This window comes from Cornus florida, unplaced genomic scaffold (assembly GCF_030987335.1).
Source record: "Cornus florida cultivar Cherokee Brave unplaced genomic scaffold, ASM3098733v1 CherokeeBrave_3.0.0_Hap2_Chr10, whole genome shotgun sequence".
Taxonomy (NCBI): domain Eukaryota; kingdom Viridiplantae; phylum Streptophyta; class Magnoliopsida; order Cornales; family Cornaceae; genus Cornus; species Cornus florida.
This window is the reverse complement of record NW_026775580.1, coordinates 72991351-73009990: the sequence shown is the minus strand read 5'-3', so window position 1 is coordinate 73009990 and position 18640 is coordinate 72991351. Positions and strand designations below refer to the sequence as shown.

Here is an 18640-nt window from a genome sequence, read left to right as displayed (position 1 = left end):
ATGGTATACAGGGTTCCTATATTTTAAGAAACACAATAATCATACAATGCATAGGTTGTATCAAATAACAACGTAATCCTCCTATGTTGACAAGGGAATGATCTGCATAGCTCCAAGTGCCATAGAATATACGAACAAACTCCTATGCACCCAGCGCTAATAATTTGGTAACGCTAATTCATAGGCGACTGCCTCAATTGCGAAACAAAATCCTCTAAAAGTCAATGTAATAAGTAAAATTGACCTTTCTCCAAAAATCGTCTTTCTTCCTATATGGAAAACAGAACGAGCAAACTACTCCTTGATAGAAAAACTCCAGTATACGAGTTCAACTATTTACAACAGCCCACTGTCGCCTCCTAACCACGCGCAGTTCAATACAAAGGAAAGTATCTCTTTCCGGCATATTTTTAAATAAAGTCAAGGTCTGATTGTACAACCCTTGCTTCCATTTCAAACCAACAAATGAGAGGTATCTACGAGGTAATATACAAAACCTTAAATGTTGTCACCCCAACTTCCTTGTGCCAACAATACCACAGACAAAAACTGAAAAGCGAAGTAAATGCTTCCAATTGTCCATGAAAACATAGGATATATGCCTCAAGCATATCCTTTATGGTCTAATTTAATCTCTCGATTAATTCCTCTGTCTATAGATATGAAGCAAAACTGCTGCTCCAAAATCGTTATAAAGCTCATTCGAAATAGCACTTTGCATCCATTATAATGGACATCCACATGCTATAACACCACTATCACTGAATTATAGAATTACTATGACTTAATTCAGTACTAAATCCTCCTTCCGACTTGGTAACAACTTCTGAAATTTTCAAGAAGATGTTCAGCAAATCCAGCACCTCTGATATATCATCATGGCGTTAAAGTGATCTTTATTTACTACCATCTCACGCATCCCAAAATATTAACAACCACCATTATCATGGCGTTGTAATATGACACAAATCCATACCTAGAGTAAAGTATATCAAACAAATCGTTCTAAATTGTTTGACTCGTAGTGATGGTTTAATTATCCCATCCCAAAACACACCATAATGACACATGTCTAGGTACAATAGATTGGCTAGATTTATGTGTATCTACCAAATCCTACGACCGTATGCTCACAAATCTAGCGTAAATAGCGCTATTACACCATGTTATTAAACAATAATTGGTTGATCACACACTTATGTCCCAACCAAACCACATACCAAATCCCGAATAATTAACAAAAATAAAAATAAAACACGTATGATAAACACAATAAAACAAAATATACTCCTACTTAGGACATCGTTCTTTCTAGAAAAGAGAGTCTCATTTGAAATCAACCTTACTAGATTGTTTCAAATTTTCCTTTTTATAGTTTCGTAAATAATCATCCAACCTCGAAACATATCCTTTAAAACATAGCTTAAAAACACAAATATTTGCCTAAGCAAATACTAAGGGCTTAACCCTCATCCTCCTTATATGCAGAATGTAAACTGTCTAACTTGGCTTTATAAAGCAAGTTAGAACGTCACAACATAATACCAATGCCCTTTTGTATATGATTTAAAAATTATGTATTTTGTTCTGATAAGAACACATTCGATCCCCAAACTCCTGAACAATACTTCTTATATACCTCTTTTAGAGATGATAAAAAAAAACTTAATTATATGTTAGATTGATCAACTCCAATTCTACTAATAACATTCGCTATACTACTAGCAATTCAGATCACCTCGCGCGATCATCCATTTTCAAGATTTAGTACCCTCTCTATTGGATACACATAAATATCCTCTATTAGGATCCTCTTCGGCTCCTACTCCTCGCTTGTCTCCTTTTTGAGATCAACTGAAGTTGTGTTGGCCCCGATATGCGATGACCTATCACGTACACCTAAATCCTTCCTTGACTTATACTTTTAAAGTAACGCCGAACGAACCTAAACCATCCATCCCTAACTTTGCCTTCTGGTAACGAAATTGATAACGTACTCCTTTACTCCTTTGGGTCTTTATCATTTTCGCCTTGGACCCATCCTTTTCCTAGTGCCAACCATTCTAAGACTATAGAATATAATTGACATCAGCTCCTCCTAACAAACCGTAAATAGAGTACAACGAATCCTAATACGGGCTCTAAGTTTTAAGAGACGCAACGCGGAAGTCACATAACGAAAGACACTCCTAAGGACACTTGAACCTGGAGTGCTCTGATACCAACTGTGATACCCCCTGATTTCCAAATACGGGTTGGCTAGGCCCACGCCCGAATACTCGAGGATATCAAAACAAATTGATAATAAACGAATACAGAGTACAAAAGAATAAAGAAGAATAAATAAAATGCTGACAAGAAACTAAAATGATAATCTAATAATAAACCTCAGAATATATTTCCATTAATTAATAAACTCTTCTGATACAACTGATCCTCCAAAATACAACTCGGGAATCCATACTATGTGGACCCCTAGAAAATCCAAACTAAACAAATGACAGCAATAACTATCTAAATCAGGAAACTGAATCATAAAGGAACTCCTATGTAGCATCGGAAGAATGAAGTAGACTGATTCCTGCTCAGCACGAACAACCTCTATTCCTGACGAACACCTGAAAAATAATGGTGGGTCAGGCCCACAAACAAGTTCTACTCTACTACAGTCCAAGCAGAGATCCGATACACGTATACATCCTAGTCAATCCAACAGTAACTAGTAGTCCGTATATATATATATACACACACTAAAGGAACCTCACTAGACTATAGGGTTGTCTCAACCTGAATAGTAGGCAACATGCAAAACGCACATATAGTGGGCATGAATACCTAGACCTACCAGGGTACACAACTACACTATATCTAGCTACACATCCCTGGCGATATACGCACCCTAACCACTGATCCTGAGACTCAAGCTCATATCATGGCACCATACTTATATATATAAAATCTATTAACCATTCTATCCGGTATAAATTAATTCTCCATAAGTCATTCAACTTGTTCAGCTGACCTGACTTGAATATAAGTAGGACTTAACATTTTAGTTAATCAATTCCCTTATATAATAAATTAATTATCTATAAGTCATTCAACTTATTCAGCTGACCTGACTTGAATATAAGTAGGACTTAACATTTTAGTTAATCCATTCCCTTATATAAAATAGGTAGGACTTAACTGATAAGTTAATCCGTTTCTAGAATGCCACCGTCCCATACCGGTGCATTAAATCACACAATTCAACAATTGATGTAATGATTAAGGAAATACATCAAACAATCCAGAAATAACTATGATAATATGATATCAAGTTATCACAAAATAGGAATGACTTATTATTTATTTAAGTTTCTTATATCATATGACCTACATAAACTGAATCTTATACATATGATGATATTTTATTATACCATCAAATAAGCATTCTCCATATCCAATTCATCCTACACATTTAATCTCAATTGTTAAAACATATTAAAAGATTAAATTAATTCGTTTGTTTAAAACATTCAAATAGCAAGCATCATTATGATTGAGTCTATTTAAATTTATTTAAACCCAAACCTAGTCCTATTTAATGTTCAGGAATCCTAGGCATGTTTCTACGTTCCATCATTCCACAGATATGAAATATACATAATTTAAACATGTAAAAATTCAAACCGGAAATCAAATCAAAATCATGCATTTATCAATTCATAACATAAGAACAAATATGAACCAAATTCATAAAACCCATGTTCTAATACAATTAAACATGCATAATTATTTAATTTTATGTGTTTAATAAATCCTGAAATTTCCTAGGCATGCATAGAAACACGAATCAAAGGGAAAGAGATAGAAGAAGAACTTGCCTTAAACTTCCGGATCGAAAGTTAAACTTCTTCTTCCTTGATCTTCTCTCTAAAGAGTTTTTCTCCTCCTTCCTTCCTTCTCTAACTCTCTCTCTCTAAAATATATCACGTGAATATTTCTAACCCCCTTTTACAACCTGTAGCTATATATTTATAGGCTAAATAAAATAACCCTAACCCTTTTCCCAATCCAAGTCAACTTAAAAAAAAATAAAATATTAAAAAGGTAAGTAAAATATGTTACGTATATAATTTAAGTATATTTTTATTAAATAAATAAATTATACACATCCCATTATTTATTAATGGATTATCCAATAATACTTAAGTTACCATAATATTATACAGTAACTTGAAACATAACACGTATCAAATCTATATATATTTTTATTATTTAAATATAAAACATATACATCAGATTAAATATTACTACCCAAGTTACCATAAAAGTAATTAATAAATTACTTTCCTTTTTATATATGTATATAATATATATCTATATATATGCATACACAACTATTCACGGGTAATAATCCATACACATCCAACCTCCTATCCAAGTAGTCCATGGGACCCAATTGGTTGGCCAATTACCACTAACCATAACCATAAAAGAAAAATAAAATAAAATAATAAAAGAAACGAAAACTTTTAATTTAGAATTAATCAAAATACCATTTAAGTACGTAATCTAATTAAACAATTAACACATAGACAAATACAAATAATACATAAACACATAATCAAATAATCAAGTAATACCTAATTCAATTAAACACATAAACAATTAGTCAAATAATCAATTAAATAATTAAAAATATAATTAAAACAAATAAATAAATACCGAGACTATCCTTTTAAAATTAAGGGTATTACACACACCATATTCTGCTCCTCAGTTAATGTCATCTCAATCAGCACCAGATTGTCCTGCCTCATTTTTCTGACAAAATAGACACAACAATACCAATCAGTCTAGCTCCAATGGACGCAACAAAAACAATCGATCTGGCTCTCAGCAATCCAATAACAAAAAGGACCGTTCAGGTCTTTACTGTATTTTCTGTCGGTTTCTAGGGCATAACGTTGATTTTTGTCGTACTCGTGCTTGACTCTCCACTACAGCTGTGGCTAACACAGAATATCTGTCACCGCCATTTTTAACACCAGTCAACACCTCTTCTGGCGAATCTACATCTGCCTCATCTATTTTCTCTGCAACTGACCTTGAAGAAGTTCTCAACCAGGTTTTATCTCGATATTTAGGTGCATCTTCCACTGCTCTTTCTACTATACCAGGTAAACATGGTTCTTGGTATTTTGACTCTGCTTGCTGCAATCATATGACACCTGATCCTACCTTACTCACATCCCAGACTCATACTTCTCATTCTCTTGTCATGCATACAGCCGATGGTTTCACTATGGCTGTTAGACACATAGGAACTATTTCTCAATCTCAGTTATCTGTGCTCCCATGTTTATCTTGTTCCAAATCTTTCTCTTAATCTTTTATCTGTTGGACAATTAACTGAGTTGGGATTGACCATAACATTTTCTTCTAATGGTTGTGTTGTATAGGATCCTCGGACAGGACAAATCATTGGGACAGGCCGTAAGATAGGACGACTGTTTGAACTTTCTTCATTACATCTGCCTACTACCACTATTTCTACTGCCTCTACACGATCCACCTCTCCTATTCTTGAGTTATAGCATTCTCGTTTGGGTCATGCGTCATTATCTTGTGTCAAAACCCTTGCATATACGGGTTTGTTAGGTCAGGTTAAATTTAAGTCTTTTGATTGTATTTCATGTCAATTGGGAAAACAGCCTACCTTACCATTTAATAAAAGTGATTCTTTTGCTTCTGCTCCATTTGATCTTATTCATTCTGATTTTTGGGGACTTTCGACTATATCTACTATGGGAGGATCACGATATTTTGTTTTTTTTGTTGATGATTTTTCACGATTCACATAGATATTTTTTTTTAATGAAAAATCGTTCTGAATTACTTAAAATATTTCGTGATTTTACTCAAATGATTACTACTCAGTTTTCTAAACCAATCAAATTGTTTTGATCTGATAATGCTCAAGAATACTGATAACATGAATTTCAAAAAATTCTTCAACATTATGATACAATTTTTCACACTTCTCGTACTGGCACATTTCAACAGAATGGTCGAACTGAACGTAAACTTCAACATATTTTAGATTTAACTCGTTCACTTACTTTTTCTGCTTCTATGCCTTCATTTTTTTAGGGTGAAGCATCTACTGCTGTTTATACCTTGAATCGTATTCCTACACAACTTTTACAAAATCAAACACCCTATGAACGTCTCTATGGAAAACTTCCCTAGTACAGTCATCTTAGAGTCTTTGGGTGTGCCTGTTTTGTTTTTCTTCAACCTCATGAGTGAAATAAGTTACCACCGCGTTCTTGACTTTGTTGTTTTCTTGGCTATGGAATTGAACAAAAGGGATATAGATGTTATGATCCTGTTGATAAACACCTCATAATTTCTTGTCATGTCATTTTCTGGGAGCATAAACTGTTTCATACATTATCTAAGTTTAGTGGTGTTCATGATAAGGCTTTTCCTCTTCCCCTATTTGACACTTCTGTTGATCTTTTTCCTAATTCTACAGAATCATCTGATATAGTCAACCCTCTACCAGCTAAGTCCCATTCATCTGCTCAGTCTGAGGTTCCTGATAGTGCACCTACCACACATCTTTGCCCTTATTCAACTCGGGTAAGAAATCCACATGCACATCTTAGTGATTTTCATTGTTATCATACTCTTGCTACCTTACATGAACCTCAAACTTTTCATGAGGCATCTTCTAACCTCATATGGTAGCACGCAATATAAGAAGAGTTAGATGCACTATCAAAAACTCATACATGGGATTTGGTTGATCTGCCTCTTGGAAAGTCTGTTGTAGGCTGCAAATGGATTTACAAGATCAAGACTCGTGCAGATGGGTCTATTGAGCGCTACAAAGCTCGACTTGTTGCTAGAGGGTTTACATAGGAATATGTCATTGATTTTAAGGAGACATTTGCTCTTGTTACACGTCTTTCCTCTGTTCGAACTCTTATTGCCATGGCAGCTTCTCGTCATTGGGGACTTTTTCAGATGGATGTTAAGAATGCTTTTCTCAATGGTGATTTACTCGAGGAAATATACATGCAGCCTCCTCTAGATTCTACTCATCCTTCTAATAAGGTATGCAGACTTAGACGTGCCTTGTATGGTCTCAAACAGGCACCACGAGCTTGGTTTGCCAAATTTAGTCAAATTATCTCTCGACTTGGTTACTTTACTAGTCAATATGACTCTGCCTTATTTGTTCAACACACCAATCGAGGTATCATTCTTCTTTTACTTTATGTTGATGATATGATCATTACTAGCGATGATTTGATTGGAATTCAGGAGCTTAAACAGTTTCTCAATCGTCAGTTTGAGATAAAGGATCTTGGACCTCTCAGTTATTTTCTTGGTCTTGAGAAAACTACATCTACAGATGGTTACTATCTTACTAAGGCGAAATATATATCTAATCTTCTCTCAAAATCAGGTCTCATTGACAATAAGATTGTTGATAGAGCTGTCAACGGATCAGATTTGGATCGAATCATGGTCAATCCGATCCGAACCCGATAAGCATAAAGAGTGATCCGATTCGGTCCGATAATCCGACGGATTTTTAATGAGTCAATCTGTATTCGATTTGTTTGATTATCGGATGTCTGATCCGATTATTCGACGTCCGATCACCATCATTTTCTTTAGGTTTTTTCAGACATTATTGGAGCAAATACTATAACAGAAACGTGAAGAATTTTTTTTTTTTTTTAAAGAGAGTTTCTAGAGATAAAATTATGAAAATATTCACACCAGAAAATATAAGAACAATTAAATTAAGAGAGAAAGTAATAATAGAAGGAAAGCAAAAGAAAATAACTAAAAGATTTTATGAAAGAGAAAAGGGAAAAAAAAAAAAAAGACAACACAAATTAGGGCAAAATATATATCAATAAAAAAATTTAAAAGAAAAATATGCATATGTGAATCTATGCATGTGTACGCACTGATCTACACTTCTATATCAATTTTAGTGTTAAATCTCACACCATGAAAAATAAATAAAAAATCGTCCCAATTTCGATCATGCCAATATGAAGAGGAGAGAAGTGAGATCGGATAAGAGAGAAAGGAAGAACACTAACCTAAGAGGAGTCATATTTTACGATCGCCGATCGATGGGTTCCTTGTTTTTCTGATTTTGCAGCTCTGCTACGTGGGAGTCGTGTTTAGGGAAATTTGTTTTGAGGCAAGGGTAGTGTTGTGTAACAGTGTGAGTATATTATGAATTATATAGGGTTAGGGTTTAGATAAAGATTAAATGGAAGAATGGGCTTGGGAATAAGAAGTGGGCTTGGAGATTTTGGGGCTGCCTCTTATATATATATATATATATATATATATATATATATATATATAAAATATTAATTCGGATCGGATCGGCAAAATCCATATCCGATTTGTTAAGCAAACGGGTTATTGGATTCGGATCAAAATCCGATCCATTGACAGGTCTAATTGTTGATACCCTTCTTGAGTGCAATACAAGACTTAATCTACATGATGAAAAATATCTTCGAGATAGTACTTTGTATTGCTTATTGGTAGGTAGTTTGGTTTATCTCACTGTCACTCGTCATGATATCTCTCATGCTGTTCACATAGTTAGTCAGTTCATGACTGCCCCTCGGTCCACTCATTTTGCTGCTTTTCATTGCATCCTTTGTTCTCTCAAAGGCACTATATTTCATGGACTGCATTTTTCTTCCCAATCATCGCTTATTTTTTGTGCCTATTCAGATGCAAACTGGGTAGGAGATCCTACAGATCGTCGTTCCACCACAGGCTATTGTTTCTTTCTTGGTGATTCACTTATCTCTTGGCGTAGCAAGAAACAGACTGTGGTTGCACGATCTAGCACAGAAGCTGAATACAGGGCGCTTGCTGATACTACTTCTAAGCTTCTGTGGTTGCGTTGGCTCCTTCAAGACACGGGAGTTTCTTCATCCACTGCCACTCATAGTTTTTGTGATAATAGGAGTGCAATCCAGATCGCACACGATGATGTTTTTCATGAGTGCACTAAACATATTGAGATTGACTGTCATTTTGTTCGTCATCATCTTTTTCAGAAGACCTTATAATTGCGATCCATCACTTCATTTGATAGATCACTGATGTCTTCACCAAATCGCTTTCGCCATGCCGCTTTGAAGATCTCGTTTCCAAATTCAAACTGGTTTCATTTAATCCACCTTGATTTTGAGGGGGTATGTTAGAATATATTATTACTATATTGTATGTTATATTCTAATCTTATATAGGATTACCATATATAGGTTTACCTTGTATAGGATTACCATATGTACAGTTACCATATACATATAAGGTTTACTTGTTCATCACACATAACCCCTCCTACATAAACCCTTCTTGTATATATCTTATTTTACATCAATATATACAATACAAGTTCTCTTTTTTGTATTTAACAATACCCAAAGTATTTGGCCTACTTACTAGAATAGCTTGAGCTTTATTATTGGGTTAGCTAACTGTTCATGGTGTTAGCTAATCCAGTACATGCAGTTCCAAGTTTATGGAGTAAAATCAAAATATATGGGCTTCGGCCTTCCCTTTCCAGGGCATGATATGGTCTAAATGTCTAACCAATGAGCCCAGAAGACAATGTAGCTAATCTTGTCCAGCTTTTAAAGTATGCTTTGTTTGGAAAACATATATTTGAGAAAGAGAAGCCCAGGTAAGTTTTTGAGATCTCGATAGATTTCTATTATTTAGTCCGGACTTGGAATTTCAATCTCTCTGTAATTTCCAACGTTTTTATTCACCTTTGTTTGTTGGCTATATCATAAGCAATTGAGAACTAAATTATATGATAAAATTACTCCAATTCTAGATCATAGCTGATATCTACAACTGGCCACTAATATGTATTTTAATGCATAAATAAAATCAAGTTTATAATATTATAAGAGAGTCGTATATTTCATAAACTCAGAGTCGTATATTTCATAAACTCTTAAAACAAAGAATGATAAACCCTACTCTTAACTTCAATTGATTTCAATCCCCGAGCACATACCTATTTATAGCAATCCTAAGCAAAGAAAAAAAAAAAAAATGAAGTACATGTGAATTGGTACAATATTACAACACTAGTATTTTACACAAGCTCTTTAAAAAATTAAAAAATTCTACACCATTTAATAAGATACTATAATTCTAGTATGTTCTACAAGCCCTTTCAACACCAATATATAAGGAAAAGAGCTAGTCACAGTCGTGGGCACTAATTGTAATATAATGTGTACTGCGTACATTAGGAACAAATGTAACAAATCTAACCATAAAAACTAAATATTGAGACTCTCTTGTTTGTTAACCAAAAATTATAGATGAAAATATGACTCCTCAAATTTTGAGTATAATTGTATATTAGGAAATTTAATTTAATTTAATTTTTTTTTTTTTTTTAAGGCAAAGCAAATGATATGTATTAAAAGAAGAAATATACAAAGAAGTGGCCCAATGGGAAATTAGGCCCAAACGCAACACTACTGGTAGACCAAACAAGAGGCCCCAACCAAAGCTTAAACAGTCAATTCCCCAAACAGTCAGTTGTATATTGTTTTTGTGTTAGTGAGTTTTAAATTACCAAACTCTCTTAAGATAAAATCCTTTTATGCTAGTATAACAATAAAATTCTGATAATGGCCTTGTCATGTACCAAAATGCCCAAATATCAATACTTGTCTTGCCTAAATGTGTCCCCATTTAATAGAAAAAGAAAGGAAATGTACAAGCATCTTACAATAGGAAATGACCATCTAATGAGAAGAGATGTGGAAGGGATTTTAGCCCCTCTACTTCTATTGTTTTAAAATTAAGATGAAATAAATGAAAAGAATTAGATAATTAGGGCATGTTTGGCAATCCGAAACATTTTGCCTTTCTTTTTTCATTCGAAAAAAAAAATAACGTTTTTGTTGTTCATTGTGTTCAATAGTAATTGGAAGCATGTTTGATAACTTAAAATTTGTAGCAAGATTTTTGGAAGCAAAAACGTGAAAACAGTGACTTAGATTTTGCTACTTTCACTCTCTAACTCTTGCATTCACATTCGCTCCTACTCCCGCTTTACGGGACTTAGTTCAATAACAATTCCATTCAAATTCTTAAAATCAATGGGATTTGGGGAAGGTACAACCAAGCCCAGCACTGCTTATTTTAGTTTCTGGAATAATATTGGGTCATACCCAAAGTACTGGGCCTGCTTACTAGAATAGCCTCAGCTTTTGTATTGGGCTAGCTAACAGTACATGGCATTAGCTAATCCAGTCCATGCAGTTCCAAGTTTACGAAGTAAAATCAAAATATATGGGCTTCATCCTTCCCTTTCCATCAGAATAAGGTCTGGATGGGTCACTGGCCCAACCAATGAGCCCAGAAGACAATGTAGCTACTCTTGTCCAGCTTTTAAAGTTTATTTATTTTGGTTTTCGAATAGAACTAGTTACTTAAATGGTGCGTGAGTTGCTTTAAGAAAAGTAAATATATATATATATATATGAGAAAGAGAAAGTAGTAATAATAATATTATTATTATTATTTAACAAAAAGAAGGAATAGATTATTGACGATGGGATTCAAATCTGTTAACATCCAATTTGGTTTTTACAAATGCCAACATTTAAATCAATTGAATTTTCCTTTTTAAGAAATTTTCTTTTTCCTTTTACGTTTAACACCCTTGTTTCAAAAACAAACTTTTGAAACAATAAAAACATAAAGAAAATGATTATGAAACAAGAACTTCTAGCACTTGTATAAAAAGTCAAATATACATTAAAAAGTACATGTTCTGTGAATTTTCTTTGAGATACAAATTACAAAGCATGTCATAGCGGATGAGTATGAAATAGCCGTTAATAATTAGTACAAAATATGAGTACAGAAGGGAGTAAGAAAAATATAAACAAAAACTGCTTCTTTTTTATTTTCATTTGAAATTGGCATAAATATGATTACTGCAAAATACTTCATCACCTATCCAGGAAATCAAGGTCATGAAAGTTCCATTTGTTTGGATGTAAAATATTTTTTAGAATATATATATATATTTTTATTTTTTGATTTTTGATATGTGATTGTCATAAAATATTTACGAAGAAAAGAAAATTAAAACTTGAATTAAAATAACTTATCCATAAATTATTTTTAGTAAGTTATTTTATATGCCTCACCCGATGATGGATTCAACCTCAACCTCAATCTCAACCTCAACCTAAATATTTGCCAAACACAGAAAAAGTAAAAATAAAAATATATATATTTAAATAGAAAAATACTTTTTTAAAAAAATATTTTACGTGGAAACAAATGAAGCAAAAATGTATTACGAATGCCAGGATATATTTTAGAAACTTAAGCTTATAGAAGAATTAGTGATTTTATACTAACAATAATGGAGTTGCTGTAAGAGGCTTATTATTGTGATCCAACGAGTGTCACCCATATTAGTGAGATGTAGTTTTCCATTTTAGAACAAACACATTCATTAATGGTACATTTATTGAATTACCACTTGTTTGGCAACTATTTTTTTTTAATGTTTTTTGTTGTTGTACTGTAGCAAAATAAAACACCGCAACACATTTTGTAATTTTTGTAGTGTAACAGTGGCCTTTTTTAAAAGGAGAAAATATGACTCCTGGTTTGCACTGGACACCTTCCCTTCGAATAGCCGCAAATTTTGTTCCTTCCATATACAATAAGTAGTTGCGGCGAGACACAATTTACACAGCCAAACAAGGCAGTTCCTTGAATTGTCCTTCCAATAATGAGATGACCAAGCTATGACCTCAATCCAACTTGATGTGAAATCCGCATTTCAGCTGGATGAAATTCCAAATTGGATTGGAGAATTCACAGTCAAAGAAGAGGTGAGAGTGCGATTCCTCAAAGGTCATACATAGGGAGCAAAGCATGTTTGATAACTTAATTTTTTAAGAAATTTTTTGAAGTAAAAACATGAAAACGCGATCGGTAAAAAAATTACAAGTTTGAATAATAAAATTACTAGTTAAAAAGGTCATTACGGTTTTCTTTTTGGGTATTGTTAATCGTTGCAATGTTATTGTTATAGTGCGGAAATATTTGAAAACACCACCTAATTAGTGTTTCCAGTTTTGGCATTTAAAAAAAATAACAAACACGATTCTATTTATATCGCAACAAAAGTTACCAAATATGCTTTTATGTTTTGTTTTGTTACAGAAACACTCTTTGTAACAAAAAAAAAAAAAATACATAAATAAATAAACACGAAACACAAGCAATAACACGCTGATAAAACCCTTTTGCTAATTAATTGTCAAGGGGTGAGGAGTTAATTGTTACTTATTAGAGGGGAGGAGGAGGGTATAGACATGAGAAACAATCCAATTGACAACTGTTTTTATTTTTCGTATGTCTTTTTAAATAACTATATTGTCTTTTGTGTTGGTGAGTTTTGAATTCCCAAGCTCTCAAATATAGCCTCTTGTATGCTAGCAAAACTATTATATTATGAAAATGGCCTCCCCATGTACCAAAATCCGCAAACATCTAGCTTGTCTTACCTCAAATGCGTCCTCATTGGATAGAAGAAAAAAAAAAAAAAAGAAAGAAAATGCGTGGGCAACTTACAATTAAAAATGAGCATGAATGAGAGGAGATGTGCCAAAAATTAAGATAGTTAGTGATTGTATATTTCAACATTTTTTTTTTTTTTTTTTTTTTACTCATCCTAATGTAAATCTCTATTTACTTTTATTTTTGAGAAACAAAAAACTTTGTCGCTATAAACAAGATTGTATATGTGCAAATTTAAGTTATATTGACCACGGCCGGATGAAGAGCGAATTTGAGACCTGAAGCTCAAAAATTTAAATCACACAGAGTGAGAATATGAGCGAAAACGCATGCAGATAGTAAGAGTGAACGCACTCGAAGCGTGAAAGCAGCACACGTTGAGAGAATTGTGTGAGTTAATGTGCAAGTACCAACAAATTACACTTGATCATTTAAATTTGTGTGATATTCGAGTTTATAATTTGCTCAGGAAAAACTCTTTACTCACTGGATCACCCGTGAGAATCAAATTACTCTCAAGTTGACGTAAATAACTAGACAATCAATTGGGGAGTATAGGCTTACTATTTATAGAGGCTATCAACTCGCCATTTACTTCGCAGCATCATTTTGATGCTTTCAAATTTACAAAGAAAGTGGCAGCAGTGCGGCATTTTTTTTGAAAATCGGACGATCCACCGCCTTTGGACCTACCGGTCGGATCGACGCCGTGCTCGTCGCAGATCACTTCCCAGAACTTGGAACCAATTTGGTTGAATATGCAAGATCACCCTATATATATATATATATATATATATAGATGCACTTAATTTTATTTTTAATTTACCTATATTTTTTTTTACTATAAAGGAGGGACTAAGGGGAGCATTGCTAATCAAGGAGGATATATCCTTTTCTTTTTTTCTTTTGCTTTTAGCACCAAGGAGATATCCTAATTGACCCACTTCAAATTTATTCATAATGTGTTTGGTAGCATAAATTTTAATCTATAAAATTGGAATTGAATAGCATTTAGCTTATTTTTAAATTAGTCTTTTTCTAATATTAATTTTGCATCTTTAATGTTGCCAAACAACATGTTATTTTGTTGTACATAAGGCCCTTCTATGAGGTGTAGTACTTCGTCTTTTTATTATGACCATGTACATGTATTGAGGTGGGAATTTAAACACTTGAAATAGTATTGTACGAGGATTATTTAGTCAAAATTTTGTACCAAAATTCTTTTATAATAAATTATAGAAATAAATCAAAGTTCTACACTCAATTTGAAATAGTGTTGTGCAAGGATTATATAGTCAAAATTTCGTACCAAAATTCATTTATAATATATTATAAAAGTAAATCAAAGTTCTGCACTCTTTCTTTTGATCAAATTTGGCTATTAATTTAATTTGACTGGCTCGTATATTTTTTTTTATTGTATTTTAAATTGTTTTTTTTTTTTTACGGTAAGATCACTTTAATAATGATAACAAGATGATGTAATTTGTGTATTATTTTCTTTGCTCACATAATGCCAATTCCCGATGATTGGCTAAGATGGTAAATCACAAAATAAAATATAAAAAGTTTTGAATAAACAAAAATATATTTAATACATAAAAATTAACTTTTTTCAATTTCTCATCCTTGACTACATAATGACAACTTTCATTTTGGGTGAGGTCTCTACTTTTTCTTCTTCTTCCTCTTCCTATCTCACGCTGATTTTGCTTAAATTTCGACACGAGAAGTGATAACAAAGCTCTTAAGTTGAAATTGGACTTTAAGCCTTTTTTTAGTTTTACCTCGTTAGATTTTTAAAATCAAACTGAGCAACATAGTTTTAAAATATATATATTCACAAATTGACCTAGTCGATTCAAAAAAATAAACATTAAATCTGTAGTTATTTCTAATCGCGTTAGACACATATCCAATCATATATTGATATGTCTGTATCGAACACACGCAATATTGCCGTGACACATTCAATTAAATATCAGTATTTTCTGCTTTAAGGATTGTGTCCAACAGAGGAAAGACCCCTAGTATATATGATCCTCAGTCACGCAATTTTTCTCACTCCCTGATCGTGCTCCCTCTCATGCTCTAGTTCCGATTCTCACTTATATTTTGTGGCTCTTGCACTCGCTTCGGCTCTACAATTTAATTTAATTTAATTTTTTTTTTGTAAAAAAACTATAGTTATTTCTAAATCTCATTCTGGCTATCAAATCCATTAATTGATTTTTTGACGGGTAAAGCAATTTTTTTTTTCTTTTTTCATCCCGACAAATGGGGGAAATCAAATACGGGTAGACCCACTCAGGAAGCAAAACATTCTACCAATAAGCAATTATATATATATATATATATATATATATATATATTACGAGTGCAGATCGTAAGAGTGAGTGCACTCAAAGAGGTGAGAGTGCGATTCCTCAAAGGTTACCGGACTATGCCAATTTCAAGGCTACCTCTTTGTAGTGTCGGGCTAATTTTAGTTCTGTGACAGCCTTAATTAATCATTCTTCTCACAGTTGGAATGAATCTTTGGTTCACCAACATTTTAATGAGCGTGATTGCAGGCAAATTTTGCATATTCCTTTGAGTGTTCGCTCATGTGCTGACAGCAAGGTTTAGGATTGCACAAGAGATGGAAACTTCTCCGTTCGAAGCACTTACCAAGTAGCTCTTTCAATTCTTTTTAAGCCCACAACTCCCTCACCTGTGGATGGATGTAGCTTTGATGCGGTCCGGGGCTCTATGTGGAAGAAGGTGTGGCGTCTTAAAGCTCACAGGTAGATCCAGCTTTTTATTTGGCAAAGCCTCCATGAGCGAATTTCGGTGAATAAGCAACTATTCCAACGAGGAGTGTCTGATATTCCTTGTTGTGCTTTTTGTGGGAGTCAAGATGAAACGTTTGACCATCTTCTTTGCACATGCTCGTTTGCGTGTACGGTTTGGAAACTAAGCCCATTCCAAATGGATTTCAGTGGAGTGCAGCCTACCTTTTGGAAAAAGAGATGGGTTGAGTTATGTAATTCTTGGAACTCTTTGGTGGAGTCGGAAGAGTATTACGGTTTGGCTGCATTTATTTATTGGTCCATATGGAAGAGTATGAATGACCTATGTTTTTCTATGTCCGAAAAAGACCCATTTGAGGTTGTTCAGAGGGCTTTAAGAGATTTTACCGAATTTTTAGAAGTTTACAGGCAAAACAAGCTCTCTGTAATCCCATCTCCTCCTCGTCTTCATCCTTCGAAGGTGTGGTCCGACCCCGCTGAAGGTTTTTTGAAACTCAATTTCGACGCTGCTTTCAACTCTATTGCTTTGACATGCAATGGAGGCATGATTGTGAGGAATCATTTGGGCCAGCCGATTAAGATGGCTTCAATTTTCTTCCGGAATGTTAGTGACCCAACTTTGGCAGAAGGTCTGGTGTTGAGGACTTCACTACTCTTGCTAAAGGATTGGGGTTACCATTCGGTGGTCGTTGAGGGGGATTGTTAGTCAGTGCAGCGCTTTATGCCCTCTGCGGAGCCTCTTGTGGTGGTTTTTGAGGACATCTTTTTTCTTCTTTAGGTTTATCCGGGTTCCTCTTTGGTATGGACTCCCAAAGAAGGAAACGTCGTCTCTCATTTGATAGGAAAAAAGGCTCTTGTAGCCGAATGTGGGGATTTGGAGTGGAGCATATGGCCCGAGTGGTTGTTAAATGCTCTTATCCCTTATTGTATTTTGTCTTTTGTTTAATGTTTTGTTTCTAAGTTGGTGAAAAAAAAAAAAGGGTTGAAATTGGACTTTAAGCCTTTTTTTTAGTTTTACCTCATTAGATTTTTTAAATCAAAATGTAGCAAGATATTTTTAAAATATATATATTCACAAATTGACCTATCCGTTTTTTAAAAATAACCATTTAAATTTGTAGTTATTTCTAATCGCGTTAGACATATATCCAATTATATATTGATATGTCTGTATCAAACACACGCAATATCGTCGTGACACATCCAATTAAATATCAGTACTTTCTGCTTTAAGGATTGTGTCCAATAGTGGAAAGATCCCCTAGTATATGATCCTCAGTCACGCAATTTTTCTTACTCCCTGATCGTACTCCCTCTTGCGCTCTAGTTCTGATTCTCACTTATATTTTGTGGCTCTTGCACTCGCTCCGGCTCTACAATTTAATTTTTTTTTATAAAAAAACTATAGTTATTTCTAAATCTCATTCTGGCTATCAAATCCATTAAATATTTACGGTTAAAGCAAATTTTTTTTTTTCTTTTTTCATCCCAGCAAATGGGAGAAGGGGGAAATCAAATACGGGTACACCCACTTAGGAAGCAAAACATTCTACCAATAAGCAATTTTATATATATATATATATATATATAGAAAACCCCTCTCGACTTGTACCATTTTTCAATAAATTCCCCTTATCTATTTTTTTACTAAAAAACCCCCCTTCGACTTGTAGCATTTTTCAATAAGTCTCCTTGTCTACTTTTTTACCAAAGAACCCCCCTCAACTATTGAAAGGGGTAAAATAGTTGATATTTTGATCAAAATGCCATTTTATTTAAATCTTAATTCTCCCGAACTTCAAAAATTCATATATCACAAATCGTACATTTAAAAATTATAAATAATATATGCACGGAAAGCTTATGAAATAAAGATTTCAGAAATATAAGATTTGTACAATAGACCTTCATAATCAAAGAGAAATAGGCAATCTAAAAATCTACTCCAATAATCTTATTTTATTTTTAAAAAATAAAATACTAGAGATATTTGGAAGAAAATTTTTAGAGTTATTTATTTACATATGGAGCCGAATTATAAAATTTTTTTTAGCCCCAACAGAGATTGATTTCATAAGATATCATATTTTGCGTTAAAGTATTTTTATTCTTTTATAGACTCATGATTTAAAATTTTTTGAATATTCGGTCTCTATTTGTGGCTAATTTTTTTTTATATGTTATGCTCTAAATGAAAATGAATAATTCTGAAAATT

The 18640-nt window shown here is 33.4% G+C and overlaps 1 protein-coding gene across 1 annotated transcript; it reads left to right on the top strand.

Moving 5' to 3' along the window:
• The first annotated feature begins 9647 nt into the window (after positions 1 to 9647).
• Positions 9648 to 17130, top strand: LOC132277847 (uncharacterized). Its single transcript, XM_059779688.1, has 3 exons — positions 9648 to 9736; positions 16362 to 16418; positions 16527 to 17130. The coding sequence occupies exons 1-3, from the start codon at positions 9648 to 9650 to the stop codon at positions 17128 to 17130; spliced, it is 750 nt and encodes a 249-aa protein (XP_059635671.1).
• The last annotated feature ends 1510 nt before the right edge of the window (positions 17131 to 18640 follow it).